Source organism: Anser brachyrhynchus (assembly GCF_964034855.1).
Source record: "Anser brachyrhynchus genome assembly, chromosome: 3".
NCBI lineage: Eukaryota > Metazoa > Chordata > Aves > Anseriformes > Anatidae > Anser > Anser brachyrhynchus.
This window is the reverse complement of record NC_137696.1, coordinates 73,800,546-73,826,867: the sequence shown is the minus strand read 5'-3', so window position 1 is coordinate 73,826,867 and position 26,322 is coordinate 73,800,546. Positions and strand designations below refer to the sequence as shown.

The following is a 26,322-nucleotide window of genomic DNA, read 5'->3' as shown; positions in this document are numbered from 1 at the left end:
CTTTTACTGTGCGCTGTAATTCTGCTTGATCCATGCGTAGATCACAGTAACCTCAAATAATCTCTTCCTTTGCCTACTTCCCGTTGTGAGACACTGTTTCGCTTTTAGCTGGTGGGCTGCCTTCACTGGAATCCTTCTGCATGGTTTCTGATATCCTGAACCCAAGTGTTTACACACTTCCAGACAGCTGAATGGGTCTGCTTGCATGGGCCAGAAATAGCTGTACTTCGTAGCAGCTGCCAGATTAATTGTCTTTCACCACCCAAATTGTTACAGGAACTTTTGTTCTGTTTTTCTGCACTATTACAACAATAGTCCTAGTCCCTAAAAGCATCCTACATTCTGTAACAGTTTAGCAGAGGGACGAGTGGTTTGCAGATTGACCTCTGGGACTTCAGTGGGTGGGATAGTGGAGTTAATATTTTCTTTTGGCCTATAGGAAGATTCTCAAACTTTCTTTCTTTAGCGCTAGCTTCTGTGAAAGCTATTTTTAATTATCTAAATGGCGTTTTACAAATTATTTCATCTTGGGGTAAGATAAAAAGTTGCTCTAAAGGGGATCTTTCAGTGGTAATTCAAAGTTTTATGTCTTTGATGGTAAAAGTGACTGAGCTTTCATTTCATCCACTGAGTGTGGATGCCTTAACAGGCATGTCTGTACTAGTTGGGAATGAGTGCCTTTATGGTTCTGTATATCAAAATTACTTTCTTATTCATTCTACATGGTGAAGTGTATGGAATAAAAGATCCCAGTAAGAGTTAAGAATAGTAATATTAGTGCAACCAAAACATTATTGAGAAAGCATTTGTGTGGTGGAATAAACTATAAAATAGCAGAGAATTCCAAATTCCCAGGCTATGGTTTGGGCATGCAGACAATTTAAATCTTGTCTTCACTTGAGGCAGAGAAAAGGTTATGCATTCAGTGTGTGTATGTTAATTTATATATGTGGTAGTAAAATAGACAAGTAAGATTTTAAATGAAAGGAATAAGCAGATGAAGTTTCCACAGCAGATAACTTACATATCCTACTGTAAACTTATAAAAATATTTTGTAGTTACTGTTCTGTCTGTAGCACAGTGTAGTATGAGTGTAAGCCATTGTTCTCAAAGAATGATACTCACACAGCTCTTTACTGTGCTAAATAGATCCATTGAATTTTGCACTTAGATGGAAGGACAGGCACAAGTTTAAATCTTGACTGACATGATGTCATATATTGATAATTAGTTTAGGAACTGGTTCTTTCTGGTTGTCTTTATGATTTTCACAGTACAGCTGGTATTCAGATATGAGCTGATGTGAAGCTTATTTTAAGGTATTTCAGATCATTTTAGAACAAGTGCGAAACAAACGCATGGGTACCTGAGCTATACATTCTTTATTGTAGATTTGATTCAGAATCATATTTGAGACTTCAGTATATAAGCTTTTAAATACTTTTGACATTATGTAATTGCAATGTAGCATATTTCTCATAGTGGAAAAAATCAGAGGAAGAAGTGAAGTAATGTCCCCTGGTGGTTAAGGTCATAATAGGTATTTTCAAGTTGTAAGCAGTGATTCTACACCTTCCTGGCATTTTCACTGGAGAGACAGATAGAAACTGGTTTTATCCAACTACTCAGGAGGAGGCTGGAGGAAGGACTCCCAACTGCTCTTGTCCTGGAACATGAGTTTCTCCTGCACCGGTGTCCAGCCCAGCTGCTTTGAAAGGGACTTGGAGTACTTGCTGATGTGGGAACTGCATAGCTTGGGAGTTTGGACACCAGATTTGTTGTGATTGCTGCAGCACAAAGTTTATACTTTTCTTGGTCCCGCTGTGCTGCCTAATTTTGTGCTCAGATTTTTCTATGAGTAAGTAGGAACTGAATGGCAGCATACAGGAATTGGTTTCTATTGACCCTTTCACTCTGTGTTTTCATGGAGTTAGTCTGCATTGTTTTGTCCTTAAATGTTATTGGATTCAGTAGGTGACTTGGTTGCTCTCTTGTTTTTTAATACGTTTGCAAAATATTCCGATCAGTGGTAAAACTGACAAAATAACTCAATTGCTATAAGCACTGTGGTTTTGAAACATCACTGCTTATAACTGATAAACTCAGTTTTATAGATGCTGGTCCTCCGCCATGAGGTAGAGGAGGGCCCAGGGCCTCCGTGGGAGTAGGTGAGGCAAGAGCTCTGTGCTGTGACAGTCGTTCCCGGTGGGACTGAGTGGACAGGTGTGGTTTGTACATGTCCCAGCCCTGGCTCTGGGGAAGTGCTCTCATACAGAAACCTGAATAATCCATGGTGTTGCGATGCCTTCTGTTGGAAATTTTAATCACCAGCAATCCCAAATACTACCTTTTCTGGTGTTGGATGTACAAGTTGATGAGACCACCATTTGAGGGGTGACGCATGGACTGGTCTCAGAGATGGTACCAGAGACACCTGTGACTTCTTTCTTCTAGGAAGTGATAAAAGTGTTGCCCCAGCAAAAATCATGCACAAAGTATAGTGCTCTTCAGAACTGATACCACAGAAAACCATGGTTCTCCAAATGGCTTATTTTTTTTTAGTGCTCCACAAGAAGATCAGATTGCTTCGAGGATGGCTGTGCTGGCTGGTGGTCCCAACCAAGCTGTTCCTTCTCCACTCCCCCTTCTCCTGCTCCAACCTTCTCGCTGCTGGAGCTGTCTTTCATTGCACAAGTAGCTGGAGTAAACAGGGCCTAGGTTTTCCTTTAAACAGTGTTTATTTGGTGAACCTACTGTGTATATACCAATGTCCAGTTCAATTAGTAGCATTAGTTTAACAATTCCTTTTTTTTTCTCCAGTCGAACATCCACTCTTTAATGCAGATGGGGAGAACTGAAATAGTTAAGATTTAGTCTGTTTTTTTTTTCTAGAATAAATGGTGTTCTTTACTGTTAGTTTCTGCTCGCAATGGAGTGGAAATCATGCCAAATGCTCTTTCAGTCTAGGACTGAGTGACAACCTTTCAAAGCACATGGTATATTAACATTTTCTTCTGTGGGCAAGCATCCTTCACTCTCCTTATATTTAATACTTTATCAGGTTGCGGTTTCCAAACTGAATAAAAAACCAGTTTCAGAAAAGGTTGAGTTGCTTGGTAAAGTTTTTCTTGGAAGATGCAGTTGGTAATGATGTCGTGTAATATGAGAACAAGAAATTCTTTTAACTTAAAAAAAAAAAAAAAAAAAGTAGTATTGTGAGTGAGATTTAAGTGATCAGAAAGCCCAAGCTCCTTTACTTCTGTGCCCCATGTATTGAACAAACTTGTTGCAGTTTCGCTCACAACTGGTAAATTGGAGTTTATGTGGCAGTTATCTATCCATGTTTGGATTCACCTAAGCTATGGAGATAATTGGATTTCATATGTATGTTTCCAAACAGTGCTGTATTTTTCTTCAGGTTTTAGTATGCAAGTTAGTTAACTAAGGAAACATCAAAATATGGTGTTCGACACACAAAGTATGCATTCTACTTTGGTGGTTTGGGGTTATTCCACCCTCCTGGTACATTTATACTATTGTAATGAATTTTAGATAGTCCCTAAATGTTACTGGTTTTGGTCAGATCCTCCTGTTGAAGGTGCTTTGGTTCTTTTGCAGTCTGTAGCCTCTCCCACCTACTAACTTTTGAAGTAGTTTTGGAGATGTCTTATAAACCAGTTTAGCTTCTAAACAACTACAGAAGTGAGGAAGAATGAACATACCCCGTAGCCCTTTGGAGTTGCTGGGACCAGTCAGTAAGTCAGTGCAGTGTGTGGTCAGGTCTGGTTCTAGTCAGGGAAGTCCTAAATCGAGTGTGCGGTTCAAGGCAGTTTAGTTTCTTGTAATCCCTTTGGGACTGGTTTGTCTGGGCTGCCTGTAAACACGTAGTCTGTATTTCCTTGCTATCTGGGTGATAGTGGGCATCCACACTTCTATTATGTTTGTAGCTTTGTGATTCTTATTATTAATTTTCCTGGTCCTGCTCTTAAGGACATGACAGCTGAGAAAACGTAGAAATCTGTCTCTCCTCACCCTCTGTAGCATCACTGGGGCCGTACTCATGCCATCCTGGGTCCTCACCTCGGTCATTCCCTCCATGTGGTTGTAGCTGGTGCCTCCACAGAGGTTTGCATGGGAAGGAAGGTGGACTCCTTATTAGCTACCTTCTCCAGCCACCAGTCTTGTGGTGCTGAACCCTGCAAAGTTGTATATCAGGGCTCACTGGCCTTACCAAATTGCTGCCACCATGGGCTGTTGTCTTTATATCATAGGAAGGACATTGGTATGATTTGACCATGAATTAGTAAGAATGACGTTGTAGTCTTGCTTTTGTCACTCTTTATTGACTTTTCCATACCCTCATTCTGTATATGCTGTATATGCTGGTTATGAATATATGATATACCCATTTTCCAGTTATCCTATTTTTAGGCCAAACACTGTGGTTTGGTGGTTGCCTCTAATATACAAGGTAAAAAAAATAATAAGGTATTGTGTTTTAAACATGATGTGTTGGTCTGGCAGCTTTTTAGCTCCTTCATTTCTAAATACACTGTTGTATGATTTCATTATTTACAGATGAGGATACCAATGGGCTAGAGTCTGTTTGGATAAACTACAGTGCATGTTTCTTTGTGTGTGCATATGTGGTGAGAGGATATGTAGACATAGTAAAAGTATTACCAACTAAACCACTCTTTGATCTGTGTAATGTGTCCTGTAATGGTTGGTTTATATCCAAAAAAGGGCAAAACTTACCTGCAAAATGCATTAGCATGCTGTGAAAATGTCATCTTCCATTACTCTCTGTTAAAGCAATTATGCTATGCACTGTAATGCAAAAAAGTAGGCAGTTATAGAGTACAATATTATTTTTACCCTAAGAAGGAATGCACGAGAAAAGATGTACTTCTTGGCTAAAATTACTTTCTCCCAAATTAATTTTAGGAGCTGAACATGGACAACTAGAGGGTCTGTGTACCTAGTGGTTGTTGAGGGACCCAGTCCAACAAGGTTATCTTGTTGTTTGTGCATGTATTAATGACATTGTATAATCAGGATGTGGGTCCCTAAATAAGGTTTCAGCAGCCTAAGTTTCTGTTAGGAAATTTTGGCATCTATATGTTCAGAGCAATGGGGAGAAATAAAAGGTTGCTTTGTACTTCAGCTTCTTAAGAGTTTTATTACTGAATCCTATGAAACAAGTTTTCCATGGAAAAAAGATTTCGTTATTGTTTTTAGGTTTTCTTTCTTTCTGTCTATTTCTCTTTTTAATAATTGAAAACTACTGCTCATTATTTACATAAAACTGTCTCTCTTGGGTCTGCTTTCTGTAACCTTTCCCCTGTGAAGAATTTAAGGAATTTGCTGGCTTTCCTCAGGGGGATCCTGGCCATGTTTTATCTGAGACTTCAGGCTAGATAGTTGGTATTTCTTTCGAAGTAGCTTACTATGTTTAAATACTTGCATTTAACCTCAGTATAGATTTGTCATTTGAGCACATTTTGAGAAGCTGTGTATGTAGGAAAAAATGTACTTTAACCTTCAGCCTTCTTGGTAGCTGGCAGTAAATCTCCAAATGCAAAATGGTGAGCCCCTTAGGAAAAAAAAATAATACAAAATACCTAAATGCCCTAGAGGCTAGATATTTCAGCTGTTTTTCTAAGGTTTGGCCTGTTTCTTTTTCTCTTTTCTTTTTGTCATGTTGGATATTATTATTATTATTGAGGTGATAGTGGTTTTGTTTTTTTTTTTGAGACTGTGGGGGTTTTTGTTTTTTCCTTTTTTTTTTAAGTAAGGACGTGTCAGAACTGGAGGCCCTGAGCACAGTATAAAATGACCCCTGCGCAAACTCCAGCATTCCACATCCTTCATTCTCCAGCTGTTAACATCAGCCAATGCAGCACGCAGGCTTGGCTGCTGCTAGCACCATCTCAGTGGCTGTCTCCACGCCTCCTTCCTTCCCTCCCTGCTTTCTCTGCTTGCCAGTACAGTCAGCAGTGCTTTGAATTAGACACTGCTGCAATTACTTGAAATCTTGGTGAGTTCAGAGCACCAGAGATGTCAGTGTGTTCATTTGCCTTGTATCAGCTACTGGAGGGAAAGACATGGGAGGGAGAGGCTTTCTGCAAAGCATACAGGTTTTCCTTTAGGATAAATTGCTCAGTAGGTGTTTTGTCTGGATGATTCATATAGAAATGATTTGAAAGCCAGTTGGACAATCCATTATTATTATTTTTTAAGTCTAGATGGAATCATATTTCCTAGAAAGCATCCTTAATTCTATTGCCTCACAGATTATTTTTCTGACTCCTTCACATCTGTCTTCCGTAGGATATTTCAAAGATGGTTTGGCTCCCACTGGGGCTTGGAGATCTGATGCCACAATGAGGACTCACACACGAGGAGCCCCAAGTGTGTTTTTCATACACACAATTTGCTTCGCCTTTGCCTTCGGAGCCAGGGAGAACCCAGATGCAATGGTTCCTTTTGTCAACGCCAACTACGACAGCTACCCCATGCTCTACTTTTCCAAGGCAGATGTGGAGGGTCTGCGTCTCCAGGCAGCCACCACGCACCGGCACATTGCAGCTCGGCTGATCGAGGCAGTGCAAACAATGCTCTCCAATCCCCTGGAGTACCTGCCTCCCTGGGACCCGAAGGAGTTCAGCGCTCGGTGGAATGAAATTTACGGCAACAATCTTGGGGCCCTGGCGATGTTCTGCGTGCTCTACCCTGACAACATTGAGGCCATCGGCATGGCCAAGGATTACATGGAGAGGATGGCAGCTCAGCCTAGTTGGTAGATTTTTGTCTTTTCTTTTTTTTTTAAATTGCTGTTCTTACTGTATATACTGCTTGCAGCTGAAAGAGTGAGTTGGATGTGTGAATGACTTAAATTATTTCAGTTGACATTCACTTTGACAGTAACTAACTTGCTGAATGCATTTACCCTCATCTGGACCAGTGGTGCCACACAGCTTTTGACCCTCACTGTAACTGTCCTGTTGTAAATTGATGCTAAAAGAAGGGGCAGGGCCCTTTGTGTGCCATCCCAACTGCTATAATGTTTAAAAAATAAAAATAAAAAGTCACAAACCACCACAGATCAGAAGCCAGAGTTTCACATCTGATTTGTAGTGAGAAATGCTGAAAGTGCTTTTCTTCTTTTCTTTTTTTCCAGACTTGTACATTTCCTTTGGAAAGAAAGAATTCAGGAAAGGTATCATTAAGTGTAGGTACAAGTGACTCTGAGTTTCCTCAGTCAAGTCTTTTATGAATGCTCTAACATCTGTCTGAGCTTCAAAACGTCCAGCATACAGCTAGATAAAAGCATAACACAATGGGTGAACAATTGGCTGGCAGGTAGGGCTTAAAGGGTTATGGTAAATGGGGCTGCATCAGGCTGGTGGCCAGTCACCAGTGGGATCCCCCAGGGCTCCATTTAAGGGCCAGTTCTTTTCAATGTTTTTATAAATGATTTGGATGTAGGACTAGAAGGTGTTTTTGAGTAAGTTTGTTGATGATACTAAACTGGGAGGAGTTGTTGACTCTGAGGGTGGAAAGGCCTTGCAGAGAGATCTGGACAGATTGAAGAGCTGGGCAATCACCAACTACATGAAGTTTAACAAGAGCAAGTTGCCAGGTCCTGCACTTGGGACAGGGCAACCCTGGCTATACGTACAGACTGGGTGACGAGATGCTGGAGAGCAGCCCTGCAGAGAGGCATCTGGGGGTTGTGGTTGATAGCAAGTTGAATATGAGCCAGCAGTGTGCCCTGGCAGCCAGGAGGGCCAACCGTATCCTGGGATGCATCAAGCACGGCATTGGTAGTCGGTCGAGGGAAGTGATTGTCCTGCTCTACTCTGTACTGGTGCGGCCTCACCTCGAGTACTGTGTGCAGTTCTGGGCACCATAGTACAAAAAGGATGTAAAACTGTTGGAGAGTGTCCAGAGAAGGGCTACAAAGATGGTGAAGGGCCTAGAGGGGAAGATGCATGAGGAGCGGCTGAGGTCACTTGGTCTGTTCAGCCTGGAAGATAGGAGGCTGAGGGGAGGCCTCATGGCGGCCTGCAGCTCCCTCACGAGGGGAGCAGAGGGGCAGGCGCTGAGCTCTGCTCTCTGGTGACCAGCGACAGGACCCGAGGGAATGGTGTCAAGCTGCGACAGGGGAGGCTCAAGCTGGATATCAGGAAAAGGTTCTTCACCCAGAGAGTAGTTGGGTACTGGAACAGGCTCCCTGGGGACGTAGTCATGGCACCAAGCCTGTCAGAGTTTAAGAAGCATTTGGACTATGCTCTCAGTCATATGGTCTGAATTCTGATTTTTGTGTAGACCTGTGTGGAGCCAGGAGTTGGACTTGATGATCCTTGTGGGTCCCTTCCAACTCAGGATATTCTATGATTCAGGCTTGCATCTCTGCTTTGCCGCACAGTTCTTCTCCTTAAGACTCACTAGGATATGATAAAAATAGTTGTCTATGTAAATACTTTAATACAACTGTTTGAGTATCTGGCATTTTGATGGCCTGGATAAACTTCACTTGGATGTGAGTTGTTATACATGAGTTACTCTGTCCTTGCCCACACTCTCTCTACAGCAGCAGAAGTTAATGTTCTCTCTGTATGAGTGAGTCTAGCAATTGAAACCCCAAAGTTTCTCTCCTTCTCCTCACCTTCCTTTTTCATTCCTACCAGCAATTTATCTTCTTCCCCCCTCCCCTCAGGCAGCTGCATTTCTCCTACCCACTACCAGCAGCTGCTACTTCATGCACCTTGCTGACTGTGCCCCAGGTTTGCTGCCACTGTGAGGAGGTCAGAGGATGGAAGTAGGGGTTTTGCTGGAACAGGGGCTTCTGCCCATGACAGTTACCTGTAGCTAGAAAGGGACACCATATCCCTCCAGCAGTGGCAGCTGCTGTCCTACAGCTCTGTGGTGGCAGCAGCTCACCAGAAGTCCGAGTCAGATTTCAAGTCAGCACAGGAGGAAGCATTAGCTGTTCAAGCAGTATTCGTTGCTCAGACCACTACTCCCTACCATCTCTGGGGAAAGATCAACTAGGAATGTCCTCTAAATGGCTTCCAGCCATGGTCCTTCATGGGAAATATGCCGGATTGAGCTAGCATAACTTGGGATCTGTATCATCCTGATAGGCATTATTTAAAAGGTGTCATAGTGTTGTGGTTCTCCTGTACCACGTATTAAGTTGTTGAATGCTACAGAAATTCACGGGCTAGAAGAAAAGTGATAGGAGGGAGAAGGGTTGCAGTAGGCTTAAATTGCTTTTATGTTAAGGAAGAGAGGACACATGAGAGTTACGAAGAAAAGTGGTGGCACAAAAGGATGTTGTTTGGTTCCAAAATTTTCCAAAATTGAAAATTGCAATCCAAAATTGATGCATAGCAATACAAACCCTCAGTCTTACCTTCATTTCTCCATATAGCCTGGGAAGCAACCTGTAGAACTGCCTTTCCCCTGGCACGCCGGCAGACTGACAGCTGTCCACAGGTGAATCCCAGAATGTGTGACCATCTCCAGTAGGATGTACAGACAGCTCCAAACTCATCACCTTCCTCCCTAGTTTCATTGCTCACACTCACTGTGGGTAGTGGAAATATGTAGCTACACGGCCATCTGTCACTGTTTTAGTTGAATAAGATGCAGACATGTTGTTCAGCAAGCAATAAAGGTCTAATCAAGGTTCTGTGTGTAGACAATAGGGCCGGGGTGAACTGCCCTCTGTATAACCTCCAAACATGTCTAGCAGTCAGCTTTTCAAATGTTGTAACAGAAACAGGGACCTGTTTTCCAATCATGTTTCTCCCCATTGAACTTATGGCTGAAAATGCTGTCAACATGGAGTTCACACTATCTCCATCATTGATGGTAGTCATGTATCACAGAATCACAGAATGGGTGAGGTTGGAAGGGACTTCTGAAGATGCTCTAGTCCAACCCCCTTGCCGAGCAGGCCCACCTAGAGCACATTGCACAGGAAGGCATCCAGGCGGGTTTTGAATATCTCCTGAGAAGGAGACTCCACAGCCTCTCTGGGCAACCTGTGCCAGTGCTCTGTCACCCTCTCGGTAAAGAAGTGTTTTCTCATATTCAGCTGGAACCTCCTGTGTTTCAGTTTGTGCCCGTTGCGTCTCATCCTGTCGCTGGGCATAACTGAAAAGAGACTGGCTCCATCCTCTTGACACCCTCCCCTCAGATATTTATACACATTAATGAGGTCTCCCCTCAGTCTTCTCTTTTCCAGGCTAAACAGGTCCAGTTTTCTCAGCCTGTCCTCATACGACAGGTGCTGCAGTCCTCTAATCATCTTCGTAGCCCTCCTCTGAACTCACTCTGGTAGTTCTATGTCCCTCTTGTACTGAGGAGCCCAGAACTGTACATTCCTGTCCCTTGTCCAGTGGTGGTTTTCAGGAAAATTGTAAGTGTGTAACATCCCTGAGCCATGTGTTGCTATGTCTGGCTTTGCTCAAATAGGTCAACAGGTTCAGAAGCTGAAGGAGTGGACAGACAGATTTCATAAATCTGTTCTTCCCAAGCAATGCAATTTAAAAAGTGCTAGGGAAACATTTTACTACACACACTTCTCCACTTAAGATAAAACTAGGAGAACAAATACTGCACTTACGAGAGCTTTTGCATGATCGCTACTAGCAGGCAATTAGAAGTTCTGGAGATAAGTCCTGAATAAGACTGGCTGTGAACATTTCTTGCAGTGTTGCAGAAATGGAACTATTAAAAAAATTGTTCAGTCTATTTAGTCATGCTTAGTTCCTCTCAGACTTTGGGGAAAAAATTATTCTGGCTGATAAATTAAGGCTATTGTCCTTACTAAATGATTTGAGGTAAACATGCTCTTAACAGGAGGGTGGAAGTAAGGACGTGTTTTCATGATGCTCAGGTTTAGAGCCTTGAATGCTGTGAAACTCATCTGCCAAAACCGCTTATGCCAGCAGTAAAGAGGGTTTGTCTGGAGATGTATCGGTAAAATAAGTAAGTCTGGAGAAACCTTTTTCTTCTGATACTTCTATAATGTAGGTGCCTAGAGTGCCATGTAAATTGCTCTAAAAATTACTTTTTATCTCTGAGGAATAATCAACATGTGTTAGCAAGTTAGATCTGGCTCTCATATACATTACTTCTTGGCAGCTTGATCCTTTCAAGAATATAATCTGGATTTGTTTTTGACTTTTGCTGAAATGGCGTTGACTATAAAATAACTCTGGATTTTGAAAAAAAAAATGTTGAATGAGTTTCCTCTAATTTTCATAACAATCATAAATAAAATTTAAACCTTGCTAGAAAACAAAAGTGTATTTTGGTAGCGTGTGCAGTAGTTGGATAGATCACTGGTTATTTGTCCAAGAATGTCAAGAGATCAAGGAGACTGACATTCTTAAATCTCATCTTTATGTTAGTGAGTGTAGTCCAAATATAGTTCAATATTATCATGACACAAATAATATAAAGTTTACTGATAATTGATGCATGCTTTGAACAGGCATGTAATTAAGCACTTAGGTCTTTTGTCTACTACTGTGATAGTCAGTATATATCACATAATAAAAGACACCCTTAATTGAATTCCCATCCGTGTAGGCTAACAGAGCTTGAGCTGTTTGTCATAACAACCGCTGTTGATAGTCATGCTGCTCATAACAGAGCATCCATAATTGCTACATCCTGGAGTAGGTTTACATTTTAAAATAAACAAAGGGTCAATGGCTAATAGCTAACTATAATAATCATCTAAATAATATGGGAACAGACTATGTTTTGAAGGTTAGCAAGAGCAGGGAAATGTAGTGCATTAATGTTTCAATGAAAATAGATGAATTTTTCCTGTTAAAAATTAAAACCTGGTGTTAAATAACTTGCTTGGTCTTCCTGTGATTCAATAACTAAATGCTGTCTAAAAACTTGTCTTTATTTAAGCCATATTATCTTATTTTACAGAGAGCAGAAGATATAGATCAGTTTTCTGGCATTTTATCTCCGACTTGCCTCTTGAACACTCCCTACCAGACACGCATTATTGGCCGAGGGGATCTGCACTAGTGATTTTTTCCATATGCCGTCTTGGCCTCTTCCAGCACTGAGTAAAGGGATGTAATTAGAGTCACAGTCACACATCATGCAGAAATAAGAGTCCAGTCAGATTTTGTATTTTGGACAAAGCAGTGAAAAAGTTTCATCTTTACTAAGCGTGTTATACAAACAAATACCTCAGAAGCTCACAAATTCTGCACCCTTTTCACAGAGGTATTTCCTTCTTTAGAGTTTCTAGACAAGGGATTTCTGTGTTTTGTTTTTTTTGGGGGGCACATAGTTCACACACCATTTTTTGAACACAAGTATGTTACCAATGTACAGTAAGGTGTAGGATTTGACAGCAAGCCTGACTTCATGGGGTTTCACATTGGAGATAATTGCTGTCAAGCACATGCAAACATTCCAAGGAAATAGCAGTGAGGAAATAAAAACTAATAGGAGGCTTCGGCATAACAACTTTTTGGCCCTCCCAGTATTTCTTGTTAACCAGCAATCCTGTAGCCTTCTGTTAGTCCATGTTTATTGAAAGTATCGGAGTATGCCATAGGACTCTTGCTGATAGTGTCCAGATAGTGCTCAGTGTAGAACAACATGAATTGTAAAGTAAAAGATACACAAATACAAATACTTAAATGTGTAGATAAATGTACAAATAAAATCCATTCACATGTGCTAAGTTGAAATCGAGTGAGGCTCTATGCTGACAACACAAATTTAGCACATCTGTTTGAGTCCTAATAATAACCATCAGGCACATTCAAAGAATTCTGAGAAAGGTTTTATAAGACTGTAGAATAGAAATTAGTATATAAGAAGCCTGGAGGAGGATGCTGAGATAGTCTCGTACAGGGAGGAAGAAAATGTAGGGTAGGAGGATTAATTTGATATCTGGAATATTTATTATTTTAGTAAGTGAAATATCAAACCCTCATGTTGTTTTTTTTATCTTTTTCATGTGTAGCATTTAAAAACAGAAATTGTACATGTCTGTGAAATTGACTTGTGAATTGTGGATGTCTGGCTAGCTGAAGTTTGAAGAGTTTCTTCTACATTTTCTATTTTAACGTATGGTTCCAGCTAGGTTTTCTAGGAGATAAATTGTTACTGAAGTTCTGTGGTGACTACAGGGAGCTCACATGCCTGATAGAAAAATCCTCTGCAATGAGAGCTAGAGGTAATCTAGAAATAATAACATAACTACATTTCTGTGTTTGCTTTATGTGGTACTGAGAGCTACCAAACCAGATTTGGTTCTTGTTTATTAATTTGTCAGCGTAGAAGGATCATGGTTGACACTAAGAAAGAGCCAAGTTTGAAAGGGACTGTCTTATGATCAAAGACAAAACTGATCGAAAATGATTTGAAAGCAGCTTTAGAAGCTTTAGAATGATGGTTATAAGCCCATAGGGAAACATGGAGAAAGAGAGGATAGACAGTAGCTGAAAGTTTCTAAAGGAGTAAAATTGTAGTTGCCTCCTCAGCACCTAAGTGGTACAACCCTACTTTTATAATAAGCTTTTAGACAACATTTTTCAGAAGTATTATATGTTGTCATTTTTTTTCTGGTATAAATTTAAACGTTTATATCTAAGCACCACTTGTCTGCTTATGAACTGAGCTGAAATAAGCATGAGTGGGTCTCAGTGACTCCTGTTGAAACATGGCTGATAAAGGGATAGGAGCAAACTTGTTATGTTTTACCTTAGACACAGGAAATATAAATCATCAGTTTTTCAAGGACTTAAAAAAAAAAAAAAAGCTCTTAGTATTTTTATGGTTGCAAATGGCTGAGCACTTGAATTGTACAGATAGTATGGCTTTTGCTCTGGTGGCAACCAGAAAAATGTTGGAACCGTGAAAGCTGAGATATTGTTTTAGATGGAAGAGAATTTTTCATGGATTTTCTTTCAAAAAAAAAAATGGACAACATTGTTCCGATAGTGAACAAAGTATTCAACTTAAGCACAAGAAAATATTTTGTTTTAGAGACTTTCTAAGAAAAATACTGGACATTGAGTCTAGTTTATAAAACAAATGCTGGTGGTCTCATTTCCCTTGATGGTTATGCTTCCTCTTGGTATGTATGCTTCCTCTGTTCAAGAAAGAATATTTCCTTTGCCTGATTGAAGGTTTAAAGCTGTATCACCTACTCCCAGAAGTGGGTCAGAACAATAGCAAGGTTATCTGGAGTTCCAGGGTGTTGATGTTGATGTTGACGTTGGCATTGGCAAGTCTGTACAGTTATGCAGTTGGCCTCAGGACTGAGAGCTCAGTTGGCACTATTACATGCCACATTTGCATCCACGCTTGACATTTAGCATGCATTAAGCTCAACCATGCTGTTACCTAGCTACTATGCCTAAGATAGGTTACATCTAAATGTACTAAAGGGATGTCCTTGGACTAATTTTCAGCTGTAAGCCTTCTGAATAGAGCCCTTATTCATTTGCCTTTGCATCTACCTAATGCGAGTGAGAGTTCCAGAACTGTGAACTGGTTTCTGCCATGCTTCCTCCAATCATTAGCTTAATCTGCCCTCAACCTCCAAGTTATTCTGCAGTAAGTAATTTGTCATGGGGAAGTTTGGAGCATTAAGCTTCAGGATGTGGATTACTTGCGTAATATATGTGTCAGGATGTGCTTAGTGCTTCATTTTGCAATCAGGTATGCCATGTTATTTATTGATATGGAGGCTGGAGATCAGATATCACAATACCCAGAAGGGTATTGTGTTTCTCAAGTTAGAGCATGTTATTTTCCTATTTACTTCAATTTGTTTTTAAGAATTGGATATAAAGTGAAGGAAGGCTGATTCTAAATATCCCATAGGCCATGATCAAGGACCTCACTTTAAGTGGGAGAATTGCTTGTCTTAAATCCGGCCTTGAACTGGACAGACAGTATATTTTTTTTCCTCTTGGCTTACACTTCTTAGAGAAATTATAATACTTATGGTTTTGATAATGCAGTAGTTATTAGTAGAGAGAAATGAGGGAATAATGCAAAAAACAATTTCTACTGAAAGAAAAGACATTAGCAACTTTAGTGGTATTGTCAAGAAGTGGTGAGGTTGTGGTAATCTTACCACAATTTTTCTTGGTGTTGTTTTTGTTTCAAGAAGACAGGACATTGATTTTTAATTCCTGTGCAAAAAGGTGATATGTATGCCATTAATCTTGGACAGTGCAGTGAACTCATGGTGGTTCTTGACAGCATAAACTGATGACTGAAGAACTGAACCATAATCACCTTCAGGTTCATTGTTCATTATAGAAGGTGGCAAATCTAATACACACACAACCTAACGCTATGCTAAAGTATTCAAAACATGTAGGAAAACCCCATTACTTACATAAAACCTTATCTGTGATCCCTTCATTTCTCTACAGTTTCCTTGTGGAGGATCTACATCAAAGTCAATGTTTAAAATAAAGTAACAAAAATATTTTAAACAAAAAAAGTTAAAGTTTTGGGTTGGAATTAGATAATCTTTAAGGTCCCTTCCAACTTGAGCCATTCTATGATTCTATGAAAGAGAACTAAACAGAGCAACCCAGGCATGTGTTTGTAACTAAGTAGTTGTTCTGCACTAAAGAATCCATTGTAGACTTTTTTATTTACTCTGGATCTCTGGATTTTTATTTTTATTTTTTTTTTATTTTTAACATCTGATACCTTTAAAAGACAGGAGAGGCTGGCAACAGCACTAAAATAAAGATCGCCTGCTGCCCTCAGACACAGTTAATTGTTAAGCTGAGGTTCGTACTGGCTGATGTTTTTTTAGTCTAGGTAGGATTAGAAAAGAGCCGTTTTCAGCATGTTTTCACCCATCTTTACTTGTATTAATACAAACAACTTTAATATTTCAGAACAGAGTAGTTCATAATAGCCTTGAAAACCTTTGTCACAGACCATGCTCATTGCAGGCCTGTGGTACCATGCTTTCCCACGGCTTATCAGCCAGGCAGTTTACCACATCTGACACTAGCGATCTATTTGAAATATGAGAGCACAATTTAGATACAAAAAGTGTTTAATGCTTAATACTTGACCGTTCTTGAGAATCATTTTACACATTGTTTAGTGTACATTGCTTGATTCCACTGAAATGAAGTTAATGGAGGCACACTGATTTATATCAGCTAAATCGCTGTTACTTACAAGGGAAGTTCATTTTAAGAACAGATGTTGGCTGTAAGCTTTGTATGTTTAGAAATAAGTGTATTTAAATCATCATGTTTGGTTTTCCCTGTTACTTGCATGCATCTCCTGTTAAATTTTTTTTACTTACTATACAGAATTGCAATTTGATGGAAGTAATTACAAAATTACTTCGTCTAAACCTGAGGGGGTTAACTATAACAATGTGTAGGCTTATGAAGCCCAGCAGGAGGTGATTTTTTGTTTGTTTGTTTTTTCCCACTGAAAGATTTGATTTTTCTTTTTGCTGAAGAAGTCAACTTAAATGCAGTCATAACTGATCAGCTTATCCTTTCCTGTGCAGATCATTTTCTATTTTATCTGAAATGTTGCCATGGACATTAATGCACAATCTTATGCTATAGAATTTGATGCTGGGGTGTGCTCAAAACCAAATACAAAGTTAGCAAATATCAAGCCAAATAACAAGGAAATTTACAATAAATCAGTCCTATTGTCAAATCCCATTTCAGATGAAGTCGATAAAGATCATTAAATGGCTTTTAACACATTCTAGTTAGCAGTTTATATGTTGTTATAAGGATACTGAAATCTAAATTTAATGTTTTAAATCAAATTATCTCGCTATTCTTTCCTTCCCCTAATGTATAGCTTAGCCTCAAGCACATGCTAATTGTTCTATTCTAAGGTCTTTAAAGTCATATTTCCTGTTCCCATTTGAACTCTGATCTATGAATGTGCAAAGGTTTGGTGAAAAGCAAAATTAAAAGTACTTTGCAAATTTGGGTTCATGATATAGCTGGTCAGAGATAAGGGTGTTACATATATCCAGCATAGAATAGAATTTCATTTTTACATATATGTCTAATTACATTTTAAGAGTTTTTCCAATTATATCCAAAGATGAAAAAGCAGAAATCATAGAATCATAGAATCAATTGAGATTGACAAATGACCTGTTAACTGAGATTTTCAATTTTTGTGCCTCTATGACATGGTGTAAATATACCTGGCGACTAGGAAGACTTGCTTGCCTAGTTCAGTTATGTTTTATTCTAGTTCATCTGGAAGTATGGAAATAACAAGCACCTAGGTAAAGCATGTAAGTGTTTTGGCCTACAGGTCTGTAATTTTTTTTCCCACAACAATTAACCCAAAACATAAATATGAAATTTTACTGTACCTGGCTGGAAGCCTTTGTTGATGAGTTCAGAGTTTGAACCAGAAGCAAAATGACAGATAAATTTTCCCAACAGCAGACACCAAGAATGTAATGTGGTTATGGAGAAGATGAAAAGTAAATTTTGAGAACTTTTTTCCTGATGCTTTGGCTGATGTTACCACAGCTTTAGCTGTCTTAATATTGTTCACAGCCTTGTTCACAATAAAATCATCTAGCCTAGTAAAAATCCTGGTTCAAAAAAAAGCCACATTTTGCTGTTCAGGTAATACTGAATGAGTTCCTGTATTTAATTTAAAATCCTTGAGATAATGATTTCATTTAAGAAAAGAAAAAATGAATGTATAACTTCACCCAGCAGAAGATGGGATTGAAACTGAAAGAAGGTTTCCTGTGCAATGTGCGCCAGGTGACCCTGCTTGGCAGGGGAATTGGTCTAGATGATCTCAAGAGGTGCCTTCCAACCTCAACCGTTCTGTGATTCTGTGAAGGTGAACACTTAAATTGTTGGAAACTCAGCTAATCAAAAAGCCTGTGGAGGTTTTTCTTACATACAGTTATGAATCTGCCAAGGTCATTTGAGTTCTTCCAATGGAGTTAGATGTATTGAAATAAAAGTTAAGGGTTATGTTTCTCACTTGTAGACCATGTGTTTTACCATAGTTGCACTGCACTAGGCTGATATTCATAATTTCTGGTTCATTTATGTATTTTGAATGCAAATAAGTGCTCCTAAAGTTGAATGAGGAGTTTTTTGTTTGTTTGTTTGGGGGGGGGGGTGTTGTTTGTTTAAGATCTTGTTAATTTGGTATTTACCTGTTCACACTTCTGCTTATACAAATCCAGGAAGAAACTGTATTTATAGAATCACAGAACAGCTGCAAGGTACACATCTTCAGGGGTACAACACAGTTTCCACTGATTACTGTAGGACACTATCTTATCTCAACAATTTAAAATAATTTAAAATTAATTTCTGTAGTAGAAAATTTTTTGTAAAGTGTGTGAATGAAGAGAACAACCATGAAAGTAACTGGTAATTGTTAAGCTTATCAAGTTTTTTCTTTTTTTTTCTTTTTTTTTTCCACTGTGTATTCCTTCACATTTTCCTTTTATGTAGGACTGTAACCTGAAACTATTCTTTGTACTGAAAAACTAAAGTCTTTATTAGCCTATATATGCTTGACTTAAGAGAAATATTTGTTCTGTGCTGCCTCTGCCTTTGTTATAAATTTTTTTTGGTAAAAATTTACTGTTTTGCTAAGTTCATTGTAATTATTTCATACAAGCAGGTAGTTCCTAGAAAACATCTTTGAGTTATGGCATCATTTTACTTATTTTATGTTAAATGCTGTTTTTTTTAATGATATGAAGTATGTTAATTTGAGCTGTAGTCATGAAAGTAATTTTCATTATCTCTACTTCTATCCTTCCATGTGTTTGTGAAATTAAGAAATAGCATTGTGAGTTATTGTATTGTTGCTTTAAAGACAGCTTCAGTCCCATTGTCATCATTTAGTAATTTGTTAACATTCAACTGCTTTGGAAAAGAAAAAAGATTCTTACAGATTTTTGGAAGAGTATAAACTATGGGATATTACTTTCTCACAAAAATGCTGTGAATCTTTTTTCAGATACATAGATTCCGTTTCTGTGCAATAAATATTCTGCATACCTATTTCTCTTAGCAAAACCCAGAATATTGCAAGCCCTGCTTTAGTATTTAAAGATATAATCTTTCTAATATAATTAAGGAAGTTTGAAGCTTACTATTGTCCATACTTAGGAGAGACTAAAATGGTCTCAGAGGCATGGTAAGTAGCTTACTACTGTGTCAAATTCAGCATGAGTTGCCTAACTTCAGAGATGTTAAGTCATACACACCTCACAGTATGGCAATGTAGAAAAATAAATAGGTGAAACTTAATTAATTGGCATCTTTCTTTATTGACAGGCTAGTGAAGGATGCCCCATGGGATGAGGTCCCTCTTGCTCACTCCTTAGTTGGCTTTGCCACTGCTTATGACTTCTTGTACAGCTATCTTAGCAAGACTCAACAGGAGAGATTTCTTGAGGTAATTGCCAATGCCTCGGGATATATGTACGAAACATCATACAGACGTGGATGGGGTTTCCAGTACCTCCATAACCACCAGCCTACCAACTGTGTGGCCCTGCTGGCTGGAAGCCTGGTTCTGATGAATCAAGGTATGTGCTAAATCAGGAATGCTTTTCTACAATGCATCAACTCACTGCACTTTCTGCATTAAGCGCTCAGCATCTATGGCAGCCAACTGTGAAGGTTTACTGCTTTGTGTGCTTTGAGAGCTCAGCTGTATTGCGTTTGCTTGTGTGCTGCTTAGAAAAATGCAATTTGCAGAATAGAACAAAAGTCTGTGGGCAGATGTACAAGGTATAATATGTATGTGTTATAGCTGGGTATATAAATGTAGCTATCCAACTGTTTTTGGATTTCTTACCTCACTGTTGGTAATAATTAACACTTCACTCATGTGTAGTGTTGCCAGTCCAGTTTTTCAGGGCAGATTATCAGTTCAGAGCTTGTTCTAATGCCTGTGGGCAGTCTGCCATTGCTCCCTCAGAGCTATGCACTTGGTCTCCTTGCACAATGCATTGAGAAGGTCAGTACTCAGAAACACCCTACGCTCTGAGCTGGGAGCCAGGCAATAGGATCAGCTGGCATTTTGACCAGGACTTCTGCCCTGTCTCCCCTGAGATGGTTGCAAAGCTGTACCTTGATCCACTCACAGACCACAGCTCCAGACCTTTCTTTTCAGCATCCTTTGCTAAGCAGAGGAGCAGGACTTTACCTTTTTTCCCTTTAAGCGATGCTCTTGCAAGCCACAGCGTTCCTCTGAGATTTCTGTGCCAGGTACCATCTCCCCCTTTGATTTGGGAACTTAAACCCATCCTACGCAGTCTCCAGATGAATACTCTCACCAGTTGCTTTTGCCTGCTCTACATGCTCTTTTGCCTCTCCTGCTGTTTAAGTGATGCAGACTGTACAGGACAGTGCAAGTCATGGAGTCAGAGGGAAAGAGCAGGTGAGAAATCCTGGCTTTAAAACCCAATGGTACTTTGGCTGAGAAGTAGAAATCATGGAGCCAGCTCCTGCTTATAAGAATGTGTCAGTATTTTATCAAGTTTTTATTTGTTATGTGCTAGACGTATTTTGACACCTGATGGAAGTACTTGATGCAAATCAAGGAAAATCTAGTTTCTGGATGCTGATGGTATTGCCAAGCTGTTCAGCCCTATAAAATATATATAAAAAATATAAATATATATTTAATAAATATATATGTTTTTATATATAAATATAAATATTTATATTTATATATATTTTATATTTTATTTTTATATTTATATATATATAAAATATATATATAAAAATATATAAAATAAACAAGGGCATATCTGCACACTGTTGGGCTTTCAGACACGCAAAGAATGTGTTTCAAAAAAAATGTGGCACCTACTGTGTTCGAGGGGGCTCATCTTTTTGTTAAGAACTTTTCATAACAAATGCATTCACTAATGTGCGTATGCTAAAAAGCAGGAAGGGTATACATAGAAATTATTCCCTTTCCTCCTATCTCACTGTCCACAAATTGAAGACTAAGATTACCATGTTTATTCAGTGGGTTTTGTTAAACTCTTCATAATTCCATCCTTCCCTGATCCTCCGTTATTGCAAAAAGCTGGCAGTTTACAAGATGACTCTGCTTTTCATTAGAGTATAGACAGAAGTATGCTTCGTGCCAAACAATGATAACATCAGTTAGGTAATATTTGTTTCACCAAACTTCATATTTTTGGGAAAAAAAATAAAATGTAAATTCAGTAACACTTGAGCAATTTAGAAATAGTGCAGATATTTCAAACGAAAACAGTTCAAAACATCCAGACTGTATATTTCTAAATGAAACATCAATTGCAGCTTTATTTTTTTAAATGGAAATTTAAATGAAGTTTCTTTTTTGGTCTAAAATGATTTTTTTGAAATGTTTTCTTAAAAATTCTTATTCTGAGATGAAATACTTTCTTAAGGAGAAAAAAAAAGGGTGGGGGTGGAAGGAGATAGGGAGTAAATAAGTTCTTTCTGTATCAGATTCAAAGCAATTGTAAATAGCGTATCCCAGTGTAGACCTTTTTCCCAAAAGGTTTGAATGCCACCTAATAATTTTAAGCACTGTACTCAGCTAATCAAGTAGGCAGAGGCTAAATAGCCAGCTTAAAGACATGTAAACATTGACATAGGACTGAAAAATGAAACTAATTGAATTAAATTCTAGGCACCCACGTATATTAAAGCTTTTGCAGTTAAAATAAACACTCAAATATTCTGAAAAGAGTCTTGTGTAAGGCCTAAATTGATAAATATCCTGCTAACTGTAGGTGAGGTTCATTCTGTTTTATTGTGTAGCCTGACATAGTGTTGAGTCTCTTCCATTTTTCGTTCTTATGTGTTATTTCATTAAGGTACTAGAACTACAGTATATAGTTCTATATAGGTAGTATATAGGTAACTAGAACTATAAGGTCATAGCATCAAGTAAGTAAACAGGAGTGAAGTAGGCAGAAGTAAGTAGTGCTGCCTGCCCTCCTGCTCAGGCCTTCCCAATCATATTTCTCCTTTCAGCCAGTGGATAAAATACCATGTTAGAATCAGGTTGTCTGTTTAACTTAGACATTGCAATTTTTTCCGCTCTGTTAACTAAGCAGGATTTGGCAGTCTTGACTGCTAGGAAGTCTGAATTGCTCATCACTCTGCTGAGCATAAATACAGTAATTGTGGCAATAAAGTGAAATATTCGTGGTAGCGGGTTTGAATGTAGCTCATACTCCCTCAGCCTGGCATGTGTGCTTCATTCATCAGGTACCGCTACACCAAGTAATGGGATATAACATGTGCGAGCTGTCCTAAAATTGTGCTCTGCTGTATGGTGGAAATAAGTCTGGTTAAATCTGTGTCCAGACACTTAGAGTTGCGTAGACATGCAAGGCAATTGTTCTCTGTTTAGTCCTACCTCTCCAGCCAGTGAATCTGAAAGAGAGTAAGACAAGGCATGGAGCCTTTCAGCTGCTGGGATCCACATGCTGCCTTCCAAACACGCATCCTTCTGCAATATGTAGATGCAGCTGAGGCTCTTGTGCCTATGCTTGCCCCTTGGTGAAGGCAGACAAGTCATGAGAAGGGCTTCGGGCAACCTCTTTCCAGCTCTTGATTTTCATAGAGCAGACCAAAATAATAAGATCTCTGGAATTCTCTTCCTTAGAAGAAATATAACTGATAAAGACTTGTATTTGTGGATGCTGGACCTTAGCTTAGTTAACTTCATTCTGGAATTGAGGAATCTGCATTTGGAATTAAACATGCAAATCTTTCCCAAAAGAATTTCTATTTTAGATAATCCTTTAGATTGTGCAACACATTGAAAATGTAAGTTGAATCACAGAATGTCTTAAAATAGAGCATGTCTTAATAGAATATCAGTTAAGTGCAGTTCAAGTGTCAACTTTTTTGTAAACTCTGAGAATCTTTTATCACACTGGTGATCATTCCAGTGAAAAATGACTGAACAGAATATTTACTTTATGGAGCCCTCTAGTGGGGACTGTAAATTTGTTTTCCTACCACTTTAATTTGAAATGCAATAAATAGTCTTGATGTGACTCTTCCCTTTTTGCATGTTCTGAATGCATTAAGGAAATTTTCACTTTAAGGTGGAAAGCATAATCCCACATTATTAGCAAAAAGGTGTTTTATAGTTTTTTTTTATTTCTTTTTTTTTTTTTTCCCACTCCTGTAACTTTGCTTTATTGTGTTTAAGTGTAGTGTTTTATTTTTCACCCTGGAAATACAGGAGTTCCCCAGTAATAGGTCATCTTTTAGAGCTCTGGCAGTTTTCCTTGTGGATTCATAGCTGTGAAGGATCCCACTGTGGAATACAGGTGACATCATCTATGATCTCTAGTGTCGTAACCAGATTTGCTAACATCTTTTTCTTTCAGGTTACCTTCAGGAAGCTTACCTGTGGACCAAGCAAGTGTTGGCAATCATGGAGAAGTCAGTGGTCCTGCTGCAGGAGGTCACAGATGGCTCCCTCTATGAAGGGGTGGCTTATGGCAGCTACACAACCAGATCGTTGTTTCAGTACATGTTTCTTGTCCAAAGGCACTTTGATATCAATCACTTCAGCCACCCCTGGCTCAAGCAGCACTTTGCATTTATGTACAGGACTGTCCTGCCAGGTAGGTCATTTGGACCAATGAAGATGGATCTTCTAATTCTCAAAGAAATTTCATACATCAAGTAGACCATTTTTAATTAGCATTGTACTTGGATATTTAAAATAACCTTTTCCCTGGATTTTACCTTCATCATGCACGGAAACAGTGATATCATTTTTTATCACTGCTTATTGAACACCGTTGTTTATTAAACTTTGGCTTTTAAAATCAGTCCAAAGAAAGGAACATTATTTGGGAGAAAACAAACAAACAAAAAAAACAGTACTTCAGAATTTGATTTCTGGTTTTCAGAGTTTGAAGTTCAGCTGTTGGGGGGGGTTTCTGTTAGAAAAATAACATTCTTTGAGATTCTTACTGATTTTCTTTTTGGGAAAGGAAAAAAAAATGATCACACTAAAATATTGGGTGAAAGGAGTAGCAAATCGTAAAGCCAGGGTAAAAGTATCAAGGAAGTCTGGGGAAGTTTTACTTGATCCCCAGTTTTCCATCAAACATTGAAATCCATTCATATAACCATTTTTTCAAAATATTTTTCATGTGGAAAATGTAAATGACTTAACTAATAGGTTTTTCAGTGCAGTCCAAGGGTACATGAATCATTTTCTTTTGTCAATGTGAGAATTAAAGAGAAATATCAGACATCACTGATGGGTCTATTTTGCAGACTTTTTAGTATTTCTGTTTTCATGCTGAATCTCTCCAGTGTTTCAGTGTGTTTCAGCATCTCTGGTATGAAATCCTAGTTGTGGCTAAAAGATGGAGATCTACAAATATGAAAACAGTTATAACCTAATAAACACTGCCAACTACTTGTAGGTTTCAGAAGAGATTTAGTTTTGGGTAGCCTTGCAAGTTTTCAGTGATGGTTTTGTGTTGCTTCTTTGTAGGACAGTTCATTAGGAACTTATATTGTTCGAAGTCCTCTTAAAAAAAGATAGTGGAATAACTTTACTGGGCATTAGAAAGCCCAGATATAGCTTTGTGTGTAAGAGGGGATGAGTGCAGCTTTGGCATGCCAGCACAGATGTGTAAGGAATTGCATTAAATCCATGTGATACCTTAGGCATTTGCTGAGGAGAGGTTCAAAAAAAGCAAAGTGAACTCATTTTAGCTGTTTCAGGGTGAAACTGGTTTTTGTTTTTGTTTTTCCTTGAGGGAGTCTCTCTTTTGTTTTTTGGAGAGTTTGGATTGACATAGGAAAAGCAAAAGTTGTAAAGAGAGAGTTATCTTTGCAAGATTTGAATGAGGAGGAAAAGTGGATGGGATATTGCTTTAAAAAGCAATTTAAAATTTAAATGCTTTACATTTTTGTAGTACTTTGTAGCTCATAGCCGAAGAAGAAAGGTGACTATTTAAGTTATCTACAGCAGAAGGAAACAGCTCTTGTGTAACGTGCCTATGGCTCATTTATAAGTAGGTGTATGAACATCTGAAAAGGCTGCTTCTGTTTGTGTTTTTACTGCTTGGTTTCATCATCATTTATTCTTTCTCACATTCCTTTTAATTTTTTCCCAAGGGTTTCAGAGAACTGTGGCCATTGCAGACTCCAACTACAACTGGTTCTATGGGCCAGAGAGCCAGCTGGTGTTTCTTGACAAATTTGTCATGCGCAACGGCAGCGGGAACTGGTTGGCAGAGCAGATCAGAAGGAACCGGGTGGTGGAGGGCCCGGGGACTCCATCCAAAGGGCAGAGGTGGTGCACGCTCCACACTGAATTTCTCTGGTATGAAAGGGAATGAGTGGGCTTGGAAGGGACCAGACAGCTGCTTGCCATTTGTGATAAGCTGTTATCTTTAGATTAGCATTGTAGAAGCAGAGATTGTGCTGGCCATGTGCAGCCCTGAGTTTTTAGGCTCACAAGAACTTCACGTGGCGAAGATATTCAGAATGTGTTGCTACAGGCAACACTTTTGTCTCATCCTATGTGTGCTCTACGTTTTCCTTCCATTGTCTGTTGTTTTATAGAATACATGCATTTCCAAAAGAACTGAAAATTTCTCTGAGTATATTTTTTGGCTTATTTGATCTATTCTGATGATTAATCCTGTTTTTTGGTGTTTTGTTTTTTTTTAATAATTAGGCAAATATTTAAAGCATAGATTTCTTTAAAAAACTATAGGCAATGTAAAAGATAATGAATGCTATTAATTGTATGTGCATACGAATTTGCAAATTATATTTAGAAAAAACATCATGATAGATGACTACATCTATATCTTCCTTGTAATTTACACCTCTGCTAACTTATATGTCAGTCTACAAAAGCTAAGAAATGAGAAGATCCAAGATACACATATAAATTTATATATAAATTCCCTCAGTCTGTAGAGAGAAGAAATACATTTGAGGAGTCAGTATAGCTGTATTTCTCTCTCTTACAAGAAAAGTATTATTAAATATATTGCTTTGCATTTATGATACACACATTAAAATGCATGTTTACTAGGCTCCAAGCACCCTTTAGCAAAATGCTAAAAAATGTTATTTGCAAAATGCAGAATCTTTCCTCTACAGCCACATTCACACATTTTCTTCTCCTGTTTCTCCATGGAAAACTTGGTAATTTATAATTAATATACTTAAAATTTCTTTTTGATGCTGAAGGGAGGCATGTTTTTAAGAGCAAGTGAGTCAAAA

General features: G+C 38.7%; 1 protein-coding gene across 7 annotated transcripts in view; it reads left to right on the top strand.

Moving 5' to 3' along the window:
• LOC308192863 (dermatan-sulfate epimerase) overlaps positions 1-26,322 on the top strand; it is a 201,412-nt gene that overhangs the window by 170,860 nt on the left and 4,230 nt on the right. For 5 of the 7 annotated variants that reach the window (XM_080586857.1, XM_080586851.1, XM_080586854.1 and 2 more), the window contains 4 exons: positions 6,335-6,803; positions 19,363-19,616; positions 23,445-23,684; positions 25,201-25,408. In XM_080586857.1, the coding sequence (XP_080442983.1) occupies positions 6,335-6,803; positions 19,363-19,616; positions 23,445-23,684; positions 25,201-25,408 (1,171 nt within the window). Of the gene's footprint in view, positions 1-5,799; positions 6,042-6,334; positions 6,804-19,362; positions 19,617-23,444; positions 23,685-25,200; positions 25,409-26,322 lie in introns of those variants that run through there. The other 2 variants (XM_080586855.1, XM_080586856.1) reach the window with 2 other exon arrangements.